Here is a 19,099-nt window from a genome sequence, read left to right as displayed (position 1 = left end):
GTATCAATTCTATAAAACAGGCATGGCTCAAAGAACTCCTTGCTTTTATTATAAGCATGGGTCCAAGTACTTTCATTATTTAGCAAGGAGTTTTCTCCCCTAAAGCAGTCTTAAGTATGGGTGGAGTAGAGGTCCTCCCATAGCAAGGAGTTTTCTCCCCTAAAGCAGTCTTAAGTACCGGTGGAGTAGAGGTCCTCCCATTTCTGATCCTGGCGAGTTCTCACATCAAAATGGGGAATGTTTCCAGTAGGGAATTTGTTCCAATGGAGGATTCCTCAATGTAGAAATTTTTAACATTCACAAGTCTGAGAAATTTCAAGATTTACAAATCATGTCCCACCCCCCCCCCCCAAGGTCAGACATGAATTCTTAAGGAAATGATCTATCTCTTCCCACAAATAATAATAGGACAGTCCCTCCTGACTCCTCTCTCCTCTGCTTCTTATGTTACTTCTCTAGCCATCTTTGAACTTTTATTTTCTCAAGAATCTTTCACTCCACCTAGAATAAAAAATGCTCATCCCTCAGAGCCATCACAATCATCTTTACTTTTAGAGGTCAATCAGGCAAAAATGTATATAGAGAAAAGAATAGGTTCTAGGACAGAATTTTTGGGTACAGCTACAGTTGGAGGTGGAATATGGTTGAAGATCTAGTAAAGGAGAATGAGTGGAAAGGGTGGGTAGGATAAGCAAGAGAGTGAAGAGTGTTCAAAACAAGAAAACAAAAGTCAGAGTGAGGAGAGTATTAAGGAAAAAGGGCAGCCAATAGTGTAAAATGTAAAAAAATCAGGAAGGATGAGGATCGAGGGGAAAAGCCATTTTATTTAGGAATTAAGAAATCTGGATCATGTTTTCCAGAATATTTTTTACTTTTATGTTCTTTTTTTGCACACTGAAGTCAGTGTGTTAAAATTTAAGCTTTGTAGATAGGAGAATAGGTATAGTTAGAATAATTTTGAAATGCTTAAAAATTCCCTGATCTCATTGCTCTATCTTTGTAACTTATTATCTGGTCTCTTTGAATTTTTTCTTTACTCTGAAACATCTTATTGATTGCTACCAGATCAGTTTTTCTCAAGGTCCACTTTTATAATAATTCTTTTTTCAGGAAATTGCATGCTATGTAACAATGTTCTGACACAGCAACAACCAACACTAACTATTTATTTATAAAATGCTGAAAGTTTGTTGTCATTTAAGGCCCTCTACAGCTTGTCTTCAGTTTACTTTTCTATTTTTGTCACATTGATAACTATCATATATTCTGTACACTTCTCTTATCGGCCTATAGGTTCTTCTAATATCACTAATTGGGATAATATTAAGCAAAAAAATTTGTCGAGGGGAAGGATCAGTTAATTCTATAGGATTAATAGTTATATTTGTATATCAAGTAATATAGCGATAGTAAATAGACTGATGTTGAAGGAAGTTTATACTATTGGAGTTAAAGTAAGTAGTTGTTTGGATTATCATTAGTTCAATTTGTTTCTCTGGTGATTAGCTAAATGATATTACTGTCAGGTTTTGTGATATGGGGATGGTTTTTCACATGTTAATGATGTCATTATTCTGAGGCAATTGCTACTGAGTATTCTAGCTAGTGGTAAGAGTGTTTGCTTTGTAGCAAAAAGTTAGAATTCCATTCCCAGTTCTGCTTTTTAGTAATTGAATTCTGAGGCAACTTGCAAACATTTATTATGAAGTCTTAGAATGCACTTAGGTGGGGGATAGAGGAGTGGAGAGAACATTTTTCCGGAACCTTAGCTCCCTTATATGTGTGTTGAGGATAAAAATACTGTTGCTGAGCAGAGTAAATGTTATGAATGAATAGAATCACTGAACCTCAGGGCCTGGAATTAAATTTTTGATTTTTGTGTGTGTGTGTGTACATATACTTAAATTTTTGTTATTATTGGTATTTATTTTTTACTTTTTTATTTTTATTGTCATGCAAAACACACTTCCTATTTGGTCATTGTTTTAAGAGCACACTCATGTGAAAGATGACTCCCAACAGATCTTTCTCTGGAGGTAGATAGCATTCCCCATCATAAGTCTTTCAGGATTGTCCCAATCATTGCATTGCTGAGAATAGCCAGGTTTTCACAGATAGTCATCATCCAAATATTGCTATTATTGTGTACAATGTTCTCCCAGTTCTGGTTATTTCACTATGTGTCAGTTCCTGCAGATCTTTCCAACTTTTTCTGAAGTCATCTTGCATATTATTTCTTATAGCACAATAGTATTCTATCAGCAACATGTGCCACAATTTGTTCAGGCATTCCTCAATTGATGGATATCCCTTCAATTTAAAATTCTTTGCTGCTATAAATATTTTTGTACAAGTAGGTTCTTTTCCCTTTTTAATGATCGCACTGGAATATAGTCTCAGTAGTGGTACTTCCAGATCAAAGGGTATGCACAGTTTAGCCCTTTAGGCAGAGGTCCAAATTGGCCTCCAGAATGGTTGGATCAGTTCACAACTCTACCAGCATTGCATTAGTGTCCCAGTTTTGCTACATCACCTCCAACATTTATCATTTTCCTTTACTGCCATATTGGCAAATCTGATAGGTATAAGGTGGTACCTCAGCATTGTTTTAAATTGCATTTCTCTAATCAGGAGGGATTTAGAACATTTTTATATGAATATTCATGACTTTGATTTCTTCATCTGAAAATTGCATGTTCATATCCTTTGACAATTTGTCAATTGGGGAATGGCTTATATTCTTATAAATTTGACTTAGTTCTCTATAAATGAGAGAAATTAGACCTTTACCAGAGAAATTTGTTACAAAAATTTTTTCCAAATTGTTTCCCTTTTAATCTTGGTTACATTAGTTTTGGTTATACAAAAGCTTTTGCATTTAAGATATCGAAATTATTCATTTTACATCTTCTAATGCTCTTCTTCCCTTCTTTAAAGATCTGTCAGGTAAACTATTCTGTGTTCCCCTAGTTTAGTTATGGTATCACTTTTTATATCTAAATCATATTTCTTCTTTTATGAATCTGACCAATATGTATTTTGGTAAATTCATTTCCTTGTCAGATTTTTTGGCATATAATTGGGCAAAATAGTTCCTAATGATTGCTTTAATTTCCTCTTCATTGCTGGGGAGTTCACTCTTTTCATTTTTTATACTGATTATTTGATTTTCTTCCTTTTTTAATCAAGTTAACTAATGTGCTATTTATTTTTTCATAAAACCAACTCCTAGTTTATTTGTTAGTGGTTTTTATTACTTTCAATTTTATTAATTTCACCCTTAATTTTTAGGATTTTTAAATTAGTCTTTAAATTAGGATTTTAAACTTGTTCTTTTTCATTTTTTTAGTTGCATGCCCAATTCATTGTTTTGCATTTTCTCTATTTTATTGATGTAAGTGTTTAGAAATATAAAATTTCCCCATAGTACTCATTTGCCTGTATCCCATAAATTTTGACATATTGTTTCCTCATTGTCATTATTAATAAAATTGACTGTTTCTATAATTTGCTCTTTGACCTATCCCTTTTTTAGCATTAGATTATTTAGTTTCCAATTAAGTTTTGATTTTTTCTTTCCATGGAGTTTTCTTGATTATAATTTTTATTTCATTATGATCTGAAAAGGATACATTTATTATTTATGCTTTTCTGCATTTGGTTGTAAAATTTTTATGCCCTAATACATGGGTCAGTTTTTGTTTAGGAGCCATTGTTATGTTCATTTCTATTCGCATTCATTTTCCTCCAGAGATCTATTAGTTCTAACTTTTCTAAGATGTCATTCACTTCCTTTATTTCTGTCTTATTTAAATTTTGCCTTTATCTAGATTTGAAAAGGGGGAAGTTGAGGTGTCCCACTAGTTTAATTTACTGTCTATTTTCCCTTAAGGTGGTTTAATTTCTTCTTTTAAAATTTAGATGCTTTACTATATGGTGCATATATGTTTAGTGTTGATATTAATGTTCATTATTTATAGTACCTTTTACCAAAAGATAATTTCCTTATCTGTTTTAATTAGATCTATTTTTGCTTTAGCTTTGCCTGAGATCATGATTGCTACTCCTTTTTTTACTTCAGATGATGCATAATAAATTCTGCTCTAGCCCTTTAACTTTATTGTGTTTGTCACCTGCCTCATGTATTTCTTGTAAACAACATATCAGTAGGATTCAGATTTTTAATCCACTCTCCTATTCTCTTTTGTTTTATGAATGAGTTCATCTCATTCACATTCACTGTTAATGAAGACCAACTATGTATTCCCTGCATCTTATTTTCCCCTTTTGATCTTGCTCTTTTTTCTTTCACTCTGTCCCTCCTCACTGGTATTTTGCTTTATATCACCCCTCCTCCCACTTCCTTCTCCCTTCAATTACCACCCTTTTTCCTTTGCCTTATTTCCCTAGGATAATATAGGATTCTGTACCCCAATGAGTATGGTTGTTATTCCCTCTCTGAGCCAGTTACAATGAGAATAAAATTTAAATATTGCCCATCAACATCACCATCCTTATCCTTCTGGATCTATTTTCCAAAATAGTGGTTTTTTTCAGTGAGATATTTCACATTTTCATCTTTTTTTTCATCCTTTTAATTTAGTTTTATTGTTTCTTGCTGTCCCATGAAGACATTAACTTCTAGTGGCCCAGTTCTAGTTTTTTGAGGAAAGATTTTCTTCTGTGAGCTTTTGAGTCTCCTTTTACAATTGTCTCATTTCTTCTTGCATTGCTTTCATTTCTCTTCTCCATTTTCCCTCTGCCTCTCTTAATTTTTGAAATTCTTTTTTGATTTCTTCCATGATTTGAGGCCAATTTATGTATTTTTTGAAACTTTGTATGTGTTTGCTTTGCTTTCACTGACCCCTTCTGTGTCTGTGCCCTGCTCTTTGTCCCTATAAAAAATTTTCTATGGTTAGGTGGTGGTTTGTTTTGTTTTTTTGATGTTTGCTCATTTTTCCCAGCCTATTTATTGACTTCCATTTTCATTTTGAAGGTATTCTCTGTTTTCATGGAGGATTAGGCATTCTCTTAATTTCAATTCTAAATGCTACTGTTAGCTTTATTTCTGGGTTTCTTCAAGTTTCAATTCTTCCAAAGTAGTATGATGGCCTATGTGCTGGGAGCTCTAAAAGCTACCTCTTACTGCTGATTTCAATCACCCCTTGAGATTGCTGATAGCTCAAAGTCTATCCTGGGCAGGGAGTTTTGATCTCATTCTGGGTTTGATCAGGTCATGTACACTACAGATTGCCTTGCCCTTGGACCCTGCCTTGAGCTTTGGTAAGGGCTAGCTAGATATGGGCTCCCACAGGCCAGCATCCTCGGGACTCTCTTCATTGGTGATCTGGGGTCTTAGTTCTGTGTTTATACTGACCTGGAGTGCTACACAGACTGCCTCAAACTGGATTTCAGGTCCTCATTATTAGCTTAGTCTGAGGCTCCTGACCTACCTCTAGACTTATATAAATAGATAAGCAGCACAGACTCTTGGGCTAGAATTTTGGACCTTACTGTAGGTGTGCCTTGTGTTTCACTGTTGTGGGCTTAGGCAGGGTCTCAGGGTCTGGAGGTTGGCTTGGGCCCAGGTTCAGAATCAGGAGCAATAAATATGGGATAGTATGTGTGTGAGAGGGCTTGCTGTTGCCTTGCTCCTCAAGTTGCTTTACTTGTTTCCTTGTTGGTTTTTTCACTCCAGTATTTGTTTTGTGGTATTATTTTAAGATTGGTTGGAGAGGATTCTTGGTGGTTTTAAGCTTTCTTTGCTTCTGTTTCACCATTTTGGCTTTCAGTTTTGTCTTTTTAATTGAGGTAAAAGGCAAATTTTATTAAGGAGCAAAAAATTGAGACTAAGAATCTTTGGATATGATATGGGAAGTGATATGGATGTCAGAGCTGAAACTTAACTGAATGTGATAAAATGGAAGTAAGAGGTAAAATTGAACATGAGCAGGGCTGGGGATGATGCTCTCTTGCTCCTTTTCTCTGTATTTGAGGCATCTAGGCAGGGCGAAGAAGGCAAATTGATCTTTACTTAGAGCAGATGAGTTATTCCTTTCACCAGTCATTTTTTCCCCAGTTGCTAACCAGTGTCTCTAGCAATAAATGAAAGAAAATATGTCTGAGCACTTTATATCTTCATCTGAATTAGAAACTTATTATTTCATAGTCACTGTTATACAATTGAAAGACCATATATGTTCTCAGTGTCAAGAAGTTTGTTCCTGGATACATGGATGGTCTTGGGAAAGTTATTTACCTTCTCAATACCTTATATTACTCATCTGTAAGATGAGGAGCTTTGATTCTTTTGACTTTGAAATTTTATGGGTTAGATCCGAGATAATTCTTTGTCTGTTCCTTTAAGTTGTTTTCTTCTTATTCTTTAAGAAAATGCTTTAGAGTTGTAGTCTGCAAATGTCTGTACATGTATATGTGCATATTATTGTAAATTAGGTGACCACCAGAGAATATTGATTTGTTTAAAATAATAAAAAAATAAGGGGTTATTTCAGTTTTGATCAGTTCAACAAATAAATTAAATTTGCAGCCATTTTAAAAGTTGAGTTTCTTCATCAAAGATAATTATTAATATATATATATATAATATAATAATATTTTTTCAGTGTCATTGAGGCCTACTTGACAATAATATATAAAGTTATAACAACATGATAGTTGAATTGAACTATATATGTGCCTATGCTTGTGCATTTTGTGTGCATTTGATAATCTGGTTAGTTACAATATGAAATTAATACACTATACTTGGAATGTTATTTGAATTATCTTTATTACATACAACTTTCTTTTGAATTGAAAAAAATGACTAGTGGTCAAGAATAGAACAATTATTTAATTAAAAACAATTATTTTTTAATTTTTGCAAGAGAAAGTCACAAAGAACTTAAAATTAAAAGTTTTTTTCCCAATTGACTTAAAAATTATACAGATATCTTTTTTCTTTTACCTTTGTTGAAATAAGGTATGTACCAAAGTACTTATTTCTTCTTCTTTTTATAAGTGTTATAACAAGACCATAATTTCTTCATCTCTTTACTATATAAAATTGAATGTTTTGCCAAATCATTTTGTGGTTTTTGAAGAACAGTGAACTTCCATATAGAGTTGAGCTAAATACCTCTTATTATGTTGGTTATGATTCCTTGAGATGATTCAGCATGTATGATAATCCTAAATCCATTGTGCCTGAAAGTATAGGCTGTCAATATCCTGAGCTGATTAAGATTTAGCATTATTTTATACTCAGTAGTACCAAGGGAGGTAGAACTGTTTGCAGATGCACTGTTTTAGAGTAAACAGATGTCAATTCTTTGAACAGATGAATATATCAGAAAAGTTGTGACAAGGAAATCACTTTAAAAGACTGATATATATTAATTTAAGGTCGCCAAGGAATTCAGCTATGTAATTCCTAAATGAAACTCAAGTCAGCAGTCAACCTTTTATGGAGTTTTTAATTACAAACAGGAGGAAGAAAGGTATGAGAGAGAGAGAGAGAGAGAGAGAGAGAGAGAGAGAGAGAATAGGGCTTAAATACCCCCTCTCCTTAGGCTGGACCAAAGGCCCAAGCCCTTAGATAGCTGAGGCAAAGAAAAGAGATCAGTCCCTATCACTCACGTGACCAAAATGGAGAAACAGTCTCAGGGGCCTCCACCTCCAGCCTCCTTCAGAGCAAGCTTCTCAGAGCACAACCTCTCAGAGCAAAACCTCTCCAACCACCCTAGTCCTCAGACCCAGCTATTTTTAAGCAAACCATCTAAGTCCCCTCCCCTCAGTTCTCACATGTACCAATCACTGTCCATGTCTTCCCTGTGCCAATGGTGGCTCTAGCTTAATCCAGGACCGCCCAGAGGTCTTCCCCTTTGCACATGTCTGTTGAAGGTCATATTCTCAAATAATTAAATCTTGATCTATGCTGAAGCCCTTCCTAAATCCTGTTAGACTGAGTAGGGTGGAGATTGTAAGTTCCAAGACCTGGTTCTGTCATTCCAAGTATCTCTATTGTATCAATTCTAAAATCAATCATGACTCAAATAGCTTCCTGTTCTATGCTTAAGCATAGGTCAAAGCCCTTTCCATTGTTTAGCAAAAGGTTTCTGTCCTAAAGTAGTCTTAGGTAGGGAGGAGAAGGACCCTCCCTACCTAATGTTGGAAATGGGGAAATTTCCAACATTCATAAGTCTAAGAAATTTTAAGGTTTACAAAGTATACACACAGGTGTTGGTAGAATACTTATGAAGTTATCAGGCCTTTAATAACTACTTCTATGTATGCACATATATGATTTATATGTATAAAATATTTAGGGGTGTGTGCATGTGTATATATGTATTTTCCTTTTTTCTACCCTTTGGGGAAAGAATCCTAGTTTAAGCAGCCAGCTTCAAAGAAAATAGTTAGTAATTAGAAAGTTTTCATTGTCATAAAATTATGTGTTATGTTTTAACTTTGTGTTGATTTCCCTTGCATTACAGACTCCCTCTCACCCACTTATATGCCCAACCTCAAACACACATACATAGCACATACACAGTTCATCTCTAGAAACTGACAGTCTAGCTCACTTTGTTAGAGTTCTCAAATTCTAAAATTATGGTTCCACGATCATTTATTTATATACTTTTAACTGTTAATTTTATAAATTAAGTTAGTGAGTTAGCACCTGTTAATTGTATTTTAACAATAGTTATTTTGGTTTTGCTATAATTGTCCTTTAGAAAAAAGTTGAACTGTTTTCAGATAATTTTTATGTTAAATATAGATTAACTTGAAAGTATATTTTATTTTCTAATATTTGGATAGTGGCATTTGGGATGAACAAATTTATTATAATTACTGATGTTTTTCTTTGTAAGATATTTATCAAAAATGTTATATTATTCCATGTTTCAATTAAGCTAATCTTTGTTTCTTTTGTGTTTGAATAGTTGGAACAGACAATGGACAGGAAGCAATTGAAAGTGGAGCTGCATTTCTCTTTAAGACATTTCACTTGAAGGATTGTGTTGGTCATAACGAAACAAAGGCTCTTAAGCAGATGTTTGGTCCTTTTCCATCATCATCTGCTACTGCAGCATGTAATGCCACTTCTCGGATTGCATCTCACTTTCCCGAAGACCATCTTACAGCACTTGTACAAATGACAGAAGAGCAAAATGGTAACAGAGTATTATTTGGAAAAAATATAATGTTTTCATTTGACATGCATGATTTAGATCACTTTGAAGAATTGCCAATAAATGGTGAAGCTGAAGCCCAGAAAGTAATAAGCCTTGATTATAAGAAATTTCTAAATAATAATTTAGAACATTTCCAGGAGACTTATACTTCAGATTTCAAGCCTGTTGAAAAAAACAATAGTTCTTTTTTATGGTGTGAAGTTGAAAAATATTTCAATGAAACTTTGAAGGGAACTGCTGAAGCACCAAGAATAGAAGATCTTTGCTGTACTTTGTATGATATGCTTGCCTCTGTTAAAAGTGGTGATGAACTTCAGAATGAGGTATAGTTTAATATTTTGTTAAATTTTTTATTAACATGCAATGTCTTGAAAAAAATAGTGGTTTTCATAAGATATGCATGCTTGACAAAGATCAGTTAAGAGAACCTTCTTTAGTATTTTGTTTCAGTAGCTTCTTACTGACTATAATAGCCGAGATTGTATTGTTTTATCTTAGTTTTGTATCCTCCTCAGGGTTTATCACAATGTTTCACATAGGTGTTTAAATTTTGTTGAATTGAGTTTTAAACATCCTTGCAAATATCTCAAGGAACTTTCTTAACAATTTATATTCATTTGTATTTTATATACTTATTCATGTTGGAGATAATTTATCTGTCATTTATTGTGAATATCCTTGAAGGTCATTAATTATTCCAGAAGTTATAATAGCTTTACCAGTCTTTAGTCTTTAAGGTTTAACTATTTTATTTCAAGCTAGATGGTAATGGACCAGTATGATTTTATATGGCTCCTGATATAACAATAATAATAATAATAAGCATTTGCATAGTACTTTAAGATTGACAAATCACTTTACAAATATTTTATCCTCATATTAATGCTGGGAGGTAAGTACTATTATTAATCACATTTTATAGATGAGGAAACTCGGAGGTTAAGTTGCCCAGGGTCACCTAGCTAATAAGTATGTGAGACTAAATTTGAGCTTCGGTTGTTCTGACTTTTTGTCACTTCTAACAATATATTTACCTACCCACCTTGTCTATGTATATTTAACTGTTTTTAATAAGCTGATCTAAAACATAATTTGAAAGTTAACTCTTTTATAATATTGGAATGAGAGACTTCTCAGGAACCTCTCATGTATTCTTGGTAACTATATGTTACTTTCCCTGATAGGAGATTATTAAGTGGAAACTTATCAGTATTTAGAAATGTTCCTTTCTGAGTTAAAAAATGATTCTAAAATTTTTGAACATATTATGGTATGATCAGATTTTGATTTGTGTGACTGTTTCTGCTCATTGGAGAGAAAATATTTTTTACTGCTACTCTTCTATAGTATTGTTGGAAGATGATTTTGTTATCTAGTAACAGACCCTACTTTTTAAAGAATTATTTTAATTTTTTTAACTAGAAAAAATCTACTGTCTCTCCTTTCCCATTCTAACTCCTACCCACCTATAAAAGACACCAGCAAAAGAAATCACAGTCATTGTTACAAATGTATAGCCAAACAAAGCATATTTCTACCTTGATCATATCCCCCCAAAAGATGCCTCATTTTGCACTCTTAAATTCTTTACCTCTCTATCATGAGGTGGGTCATGTTTAAAAATCAATCATTTGAAATCATGGTTGATCATGACATTGATCACAGTTCATACATTTTTAAAACGTTGTTTGTCTTTACCATATTTTCATTATATAGATTGCTCTGGTTTTATTCACCTAACACAGCATCACTTCATATAAGTCTTTCCAGGATTCTCTAAAACCATCCCTATCATCATTTCTCTTCTCTCCAGTCCTTGATGTTCTGTTGAGTAAAATGTATTTCTGTAACCAACTGTTTTGTGTGTGTATGTGTGTGTGTGTATTTTTCTTCTTTTGCCAATTTTAGATGAATGTGAGGTTCAAAGGTCAGTTGCACTCCCTATCCCCTCCTCTTTGTACAACTGTTTACTTATGCATCCTGATTATATGAGATAGTTTTTCCCCATCTGTCTTTTCCTTTTTCTTTATTTCTCCTAGTGCCTTTCTCTCCCCCACTCTTAACATTCTTTTCTCAAAATGTAGCTTAACAGTATCACTTCCAGACCCTCTCAAATTAGACTCTTTCACACTTGAAGATGATAGGATGGAGTGTGGGGAGGAGAATGTAGGTGGTTTAACCTTTTTAATAATTTATAATTGTTATTTGCATTTATTGTTTTCCTTGCGTTTGAACTTCAAAGTTTCTTTACAGATCTGCTGTTTTCATTAGGAATATTTGGAAGTCCTGTTTCATTAAAAATCCTTCCCCCTTTAAAATTATACTCAGTTTTGCTGGGTAGATTATTCTTGGCTGTAATCCTGTGTACTTGGCCTTCTGAAGTATCATATTGCAGGATTTTTCTTCTTCATAGAGGTAGTTGTTAAAACATGTGTGATCCTGACTGGCTTCTTGGGATTTGAATTCTTTGTTTCTGACTGCTTGTTTTATATATATGTTTTGTTTGTGAATTTTTGGTAAAAGTCACTATTTGTGATCTTTTATTCTTTTGGAATTTCCCCCCTTAAGATAGGATGAAAATCATCCTTGATTCCTTTACAATTGTATTACCTTCTGGAAAGTTGTCCCCTACCCCACTCCCCCATAAGTAGTTAGCTCCAATTGTTCTTCCTGACATAACTATTTAATCAAGCTATTTAAAACTTCCTGCACCTCAGTTTCTTCTTCTACCAGATGTCCTGAGTTATGACTCTTTGGAGTCAGATTCTGAAGTTCCTTCTGGTTTTATAATGTTAGGATCTTAAGTGCCATTGCTACTTTCATTGCCCTCAAGTTGGAAGTATCCAACTGTGATGTTGTTACTATTTTTACTTATTAAATTAGATGAGTATAGAAACAGCAAACTAACCTGCATTTTTTTTGGTCATCTTCCAGTTTCTTCCTGAATGTTCTTGAAAAAATCTTTTTTAACTAGTCTCAAGTCAAATTCTTTGTGGGCTTGTTTTCTCTTAAGATGCTTTCTGCTTTTTTTTGAGGTGACTGGTCCTTATGAAAACAGATACAAAAACAGGCATGCTTGCTTGTATTATTTTCCTAAGTAGACCACAATTATTGTTATATAACTGTTTGAAAGGTAAAGAAAAATATAAGATCTTATTACATTTTTTTAAAATTAAGAAGTTTTTTAACTCTGTAGAACATAAGAACCATGAAGATTCTCCTTTAGTAAGATATAGCCATACAACCTTAAAATTATATGACTCTGTGAGCACTCGGTACCACTGTGGAAATTACTTTGTTCAGTGTCTGTTGATAACATAAGGTATAAAAAGTTCTTTAAGGTGTTCGCTAATGTTTTAGAAATGTCCTCTTCAATGTCGCACAAGAAAATAGGATTTCTTAATTTTTAAAGTTCTGAACTAAATACCAAAATTAACATTTCCATATATGTAGTAGAATAGAAAAAGAGGATTGTACATGAAATTATAAACTCCCTATTATGTACAACTTTCTTTTCCTTTTAATTATAATAAATATAAAACATTCAAAGCTGAATTGCTTTCTGTATTTTCTTTTGACCTTTAGAGGATTTCTTATTAGTGGTGTGATTCTCTTATTATTTGTAGGTGATATTAATAATAACAGAACATTCACATGCATGACTTATTATGTGCCTAACACTATGCTAAGTATTTTATAGTTATTATCTCATTTGATCTTCACAACAACCTCTAGCTGAGGCAAAGAAAAGAGATCAGTCCCTATCACTCATGTGACCAAAATGGAGAAACAGTCTCAGGGGCCTCCACCTCCAGCCTCCTTCAGAACAAGCCCTCCTCTCAGATCTCTCCAGGAGCACTCCCTCCAGGACCTCTCTCCTCTCAGACTCCTTCAGAGCAAAACCTCCCAGAGCACAACCTCCTCTCCCTCTCCTCAGACTCCGTTATCTTTAAGCAAACCATCTAAGTCCCCTCCCCTCAGTTCTCACATGTACCAATCACTGTCCATGTCTCCCCTGTGCCAATGGTGGCTCTAGCTTGACCCAGGACCGCCCAGAGGTCTGTTTCCTTTGTACATGTCTGTTGAAGGTCATATTCTCAAATAATTAAATCTTGATCTTTGCTGCAACTCGTCCTAAATCCTGTTACTCTGAGTAGGGTGGAGATTGTAAGTTCCAAGACCTGGTTCTGTCATTCCAAGTATCTCTATTGTATCAATTCTAAAATCAATCATGACTCAAATAACTTCCTGTTCTATGCTTAAGCATAGGTCAAAGCCCTTTCCATTGTTTAGCAAAAGGTTTCTGTCCTAAAGTAGTCTTAAGTAGGGAGGAAAAGGATCCTCCCATGCCAAGGAGTTTCACATTCCAATAGAGTTCTTACTATCAGTAGGAAATTTTTTCAAGTATGAAATTTCCCAATGGGGAAATTTCCAACATTCATAAGTCTAAGAAATTTTAAGGTTTACAAGCCCAGTTGCAAAAAACTTTTTAAATTAAAGAAATTTTTTTTCTTTCATGTATAATTTATTTAGTTATTCCCCATTAGATGGATACCTACTTCATTTTCAGTACTTTGCTGTTATGAAAAATGCTGTCATTAATATTTTGGTGTTTATGGGGCTTTTTTTTTTTTAATATTGGTCTCCTTGTGGCATATACCCAGTAGTGAGCTCTGTGTCAAAAGTTATGAACATTTGCTTAGCATATAGTAAACTATTTTCTAGAATTGTTGGACCAACTTATAGCTCCATCAACAATGTATTAGTGTGCTTGTTTTTATGATACTTCTCCAATATTTAGTATTCCCATCTTTTGTCAAATGTCATTTTTACCAAATGGAATTTGAAACTTCAGTTTTGTCTGCAGTTTTTCTTTTGAGAATTATTCCTTCAAATTCTTTGACTAATATATCTGTTGGCTATGGGGAAGAGCTTTTGGTCTTCTACATTTATATATTTTTTCCTATCTTTTTTGGATATTGGAACCTTTTTAGAGATATTTGATGCAAAGATTTTTTTCTCAATTGACTTTTCCTCTTCTTAGCCTATATGTTAATATTTTTTACTACCACTTGTAATATATGATATATGTAATAATAATACAAAGCATATGATTTGTTATATGTAATAAATTATAATAAATATGCATAATCAAGAGAAACAAGTTCTAACATTAGCTATGTCCAAAAATCTGTTTACCTTTTTTTCTCCCTCCCACCACTTTCCCCTCCCCAAGATGGCAGGTAATTGAATATAAGTTGTACTTAAATTATAATACACATAATATATATTTCCATGTTTATCATGTTGTGAAACAAGACATTGCTTACACTAGAAAAGACACGGAGGAAATAAAGTGAAGAATAGTATGTTTCACTTTGCATTTAGACTGTTCCTTTGATAGCCATGGATATTTTTTTTTTTGGTTCCTTTGTAAGAATTTAAATTTAGGTTTTTATGCTAATATGAAAGTTCTACAGTAATAGTGTGGTTGCTGATTTAAAAATATTACAGCTTAAGTCAAAATGACTTTTACCAGCTTTATTTAGAAAGAGGTGGAAAGAGTGAAAGTGGAAAAAGGTAGATAAAAGAGACAGAAAATACTTCCTAGCTACAAATACCCTAAGTTTAATCCTCATGTCTCCAGACTGTAAATGTGAATCTGAAGGTGAATCTCACCAGAATCCAAAGTCCTAATTAGGAAGTCAAAATCTGAAGAGCCAGGAGATGCTAAAGAATTCCCCAAGAACCTTCAGTGCTAAGGCCACCAAGATTTTTACCAGAACTCAAGCTGAAAGGAGTGTCCCACCAAAGCACCAACAAGCAGAGAGGGTCTCCTCACCAAAGAACCTAGGAAGGAGTCACTCCATTCACCATTGCAAGCCGATGCAGGATCCAGAGGAAAGATCTCCTCCTCCAGTCCAGCTCACCAACACAGAGAGGGTATCGGTCCTCAGGCTGGCCTTTTAAAAGCAGTTTTCTTGATGTTACTACCTGTCTCTACCCTACTTTATGGGAACCAGTCAAAGTCTTTCAGTTTGCCTAGCACTGCCCAATGTACTAGTGGGGAAATCAAGAAGGAACCAAAGTTTGGACAGATACTTGAGAGAGGGAACAGATAAAGAGTAACACCAATTTTCCCTGCCCCCAGGCAGAGCTGTTTGAATAATGGAGTCAAATCTGATTAGAGCTGAAGAGTAAGAGGAAATCTCCTTCAGTCTCTTCTTTAGTTGATGAATTTGTACTCCCCCTTCTAGCACATTTAAGATAGTTGAGTCTTCATTGAAGCAAAAATAACTTTATTGGGTAAAGCATTAAGGTATAAACAAGGATAGAGGAAACAGGAAGTCCCTGACTATTTCCTTCCTATAGATGAGTTTAAGGAGTTTGAAGCACAAGTCTGGGATTCAGTTCCAGACCATGTTAATGTCTTTGTGGGTTCAAGATGTTGGTACTTCTTGTCTCAGAGATAAGGTTTAATGAATCTTCTACCTGATAGGCTATTGTCTTCCCTGAAGGGAAAAAATCCCTATCCCACTAATGTATCAGATGAATGGTCTGCATCTTCTACTGCTCAGCAAAGGATTTAGTGGGTATAACTTTGTCTGCTCAGTAAGGATTTTGTTCCTTCCCTCTTCAAGTCAAGGAGAGAAGAACCAAGCAGTTCCCAACTGCTCCTTCTTTAACTTAGTTGGAATGTTCCATTCCCATCCTCTTATGGCAGCAGAATTCCATCTCATCTTTTCTTCCTAAGATAGCTTTGCAAAATCCAGTCTTTTCATTCATTTTAGCATTTTTCTCTTCCACATCAAGGGTGGTGGCAGTAGTCTTTGGAGGTGTGAGCTTACTCTAGTAAGTGACTTATGAATTCTCTTACTTAGTGTTAAGTAGGGGTGCTTTGAGTTCCTGATTAACTTAAAAGTTGCTGATTGATAAACAAAGAGAATTTGATTCACTCTTCACTCTATACTTTGGGAAACAATGATTTTCCAAATTGAAAGTCAGAGATAGTGACTGAATCCTTGAGCTGGACTTTTAAAGCAGTTTTCTAGATGTCATTTCCTGTCGCTCTTCCACTTTATAGGAACCAACTGCAGACTTTCAATTGGCCTAGGTGAGCTTACCCTAGTAAGTGACTGGCAATTCTCTTACTTAGTGTTAAGTAGGGGTACTTGAAGTTCTTGATTTATTTAGCTAACGATAGCCTAAGACTAAAATCGAATGAATACGCCAAGTATTTAAATTTATAGGATTTAATAACAACAGAGCGAGAGAGAAAAGAGGTTCCTTAGCCAAGTGAGCAGAGTAAAGAGCCAGAGAACCACAAGCCTGTCTAGCTCAAGCCAAAGGGGAAAAAAAAAACCCACAGCGTGGGTTCATCAAATTTATAAACACACCCACTCTAGAGAACAACACAGGCATGCAAGATGAGGGAAACCCAGGAAGATTAACGAATGCTGGGAAATGAAGTCCTCTGGCCACAATATTTTTAAAACTCACAATAGACAAGGGGAGAGTTAATCCTGTCTTCACACCTTGGAGTTGTTGTGGATTCTTGCCTTAGTTAATAAAAGTTGTCATTCACAGTTGATCATATATTATTGTTGTTACTCTGTATAATGTTCTCCTGGTTTTGCTCACTTTACTTTGTATCACTTTATATATCTTTCCATATATTTTTGTGATCATCTTGTTTGTATTCAGTTACTTGTTTAGCCATTTCCCAATTGGTGGATATCCTTTCAGAAGTAAGCACCTTCAGGCAATTACTTCTGAAATATTGTTTCACCACAGGGCAGGTATTCTTCACGAACTGTCTCCTTATCTGACTTATATTTTCCTCAGATTGTAGATCTAGGCCAAGCCAACATTCCCCACCGTCAATAATTCTGTCCAGGAAGCTTGCTGGAGTCTTGCCTTTATCCTACCTGAATCTTTTGAATTTTGATTATGTCCCTTGGTGCTTTGAGTTAGCTTTCATAGTCTCTAAGAGAGATTTCCTTGCCGCTCCTAATTGCCTGTAATTCTCCACCGAATTAATCTCAAGATTATTGTATTCTGGCAACCATGGAGTGAGAGTAGTGTTGGTATTAGTTTGCTCTATATAATCTGCTGTTTCTCCCCCTTAGTTAAGATTTTATCTAAAAACAAATAAAAATTTTGGTGGGTCAGATTGTAGATCCTGATAACTCTCTAGCTCTTTAACTACTTGGATTGGCTCTTCCTCGTATTTAGGAATCTGTTTCTTTAAAGATTCCAGTTCTCCTTGAGTAAAAGCCCAAGATGTATAATGCCTTGGTCAGCTGTCACATAAGAAACATCTCTCAAAGGACACAGTGTAACTGGCTTCTGTTCTAAAGCCTCAGTTTCTAGTTCTAGCTTTGTAGGAGCTTGTTGTTTAACCCCTGCAAGCTTCACTTGTTCCTGCTGCTTTAGATCTCCAGCAATACCATTAAGGTTCATTAATTGTTCACAAGTTGATCCAATCTTATCCAGTTTTACTTACAAGGCAATCACCATATTCTTCAATTTAACAATACCAAAAGTCATCTAGCCAAACACTATGTCTTTGTAACATACATCTTAAACTTCTAGCCAGCACAGATATAACATAGCATATTACAATTATAGATGGTATATAAGACATTCCTCTTCTTATAGTTCCCTCAGTATAAGGAAGAAGTATTTCAAATCTGGACCAGTCATAATATAAATCCGGTATTAACACTAAAAGAGTATAAGAAATTTGGGAGAAATAGTATTCCAAACCCACATTTAATACTATTATAATAGGTATTTGAGACAATATCAGCTGTTGTACTATTGTAGAGCACTTAACAGTAAAACTATTGTTTACTCCCACTGTATAATATATTTAGATCAAGTAGCAGCTATTAAGAGTGAAGCTGAGAGAAAAAACAGGCAAATGGTATCTTCTAATACTCCCCTCAGCTCAACTGCACAGTGGTAAGTTCCAATAGAATGTTTCCTAAGGGCCTGGAATACAGAATTCTATCTAAGATGGTGCTCTGCCAGTCAGAGTCCATTCCCCCTGCCAGCAACACCAAGATTCCACTGGCAGCTTTTGCTCTGCCCAAAGAAGCTCTCAGAATTCTAAGGGTCTCTAGATAGCAGTTTCCCCCCAAAGTCAAAATATCTCTGGCTCTAGTCCTTCTGGCTAAGCCAAATGAAATAAAAATCCTTCCTAGATGGATGGGAGATGATAATACCCATCTAGGAACTTTCCCACGGTCAGTAAAGCACAATCCTTAAAATTAGTAAAAACAAGTTTATTAAGGGTAGGGAAATGATAAATACAGTCCTAAATCTATCCAGCTATATCTCCTCCCCTCCAATCTATGGCTCCCTATCTCCTCCCCTCCAATCTATGGCTCCCATCGGGGTGTTCATTCTTCTGATCTTTTCCAGCCCTTCCTATATCTTCCTGCTCTTATCTAAGAACCCCAAAGCTATCCGACCACAAACTAACCTACCTAATAGGGAGATAACAAAAAGGAAGAAGAAAGGACTCACAGGTAAATTTCAGCCCTTACCTACAGCCTGGGGTTGGCTTCACTAGATAACCCAAAGTTCCAAGTGACAAACTTTGGAATTACCTTGGCCAAGTGGATTTCTGGCAAATGAATCGCAGGCAGATAGATAGTCTCTGTACCTTAGGGAAAAGCCTACTCCAAAGCAGATTCTTAAACCAAAGAATCACTAATCTCTCCACTAGATTAAGACTGCCAAGGGAAAATCTGTCAGAGCAAAACCTTCCCCTTAGTCAGAAAGCAGGAGAGATAGTCAATGACAGTTAATGCCAGTACAAACTCCCACAGTCTTTCTCTCCTTCTCAGAATCCTATCTCAGGGCTTGTATCTAGATTCTCCGCTTTT

At 34.9% G+C, this 19,099-nt stretch overlaps 1 protein-coding gene across 1 annotated transcript in view; it reads left to right on the top strand.

Annotated features, from left to right (window-relative positions):
• Positions 1-19,099, top strand: part of ASCC3 (activating signal cointegrator 1 complex subunit 3) — a 411,239-nt gene that overhangs the window by 47,860 nt on the left and 344,280 nt on the right. Inside the window, exon 4 of the mRNA XM_056818622.1 lies at positions 8,952-9,526. Coding sequence (XP_056674600.1) covers positions 8,952-9,526 — 575 coding nt within the window. The remainder of the gene's footprint in view (positions 1-8,951; positions 9,527-19,099) is intronic.

This window comes from Monodelphis domestica, chromosome 2 (assembly GCF_027887165.1).
Source record: "Monodelphis domestica isolate mMonDom1 chromosome 2, mMonDom1.pri, whole genome shotgun sequence".
Taxonomy (NCBI): Eukaryota; Metazoa; Chordata; class Mammalia; order Didelphimorphia; family Didelphidae; genus Monodelphis; species Monodelphis domestica.
The sequence above is the reverse complement of the archived record's forward strand: the minus strand, read 5'-3'. Positions and strand labels throughout refer to the sequence as shown.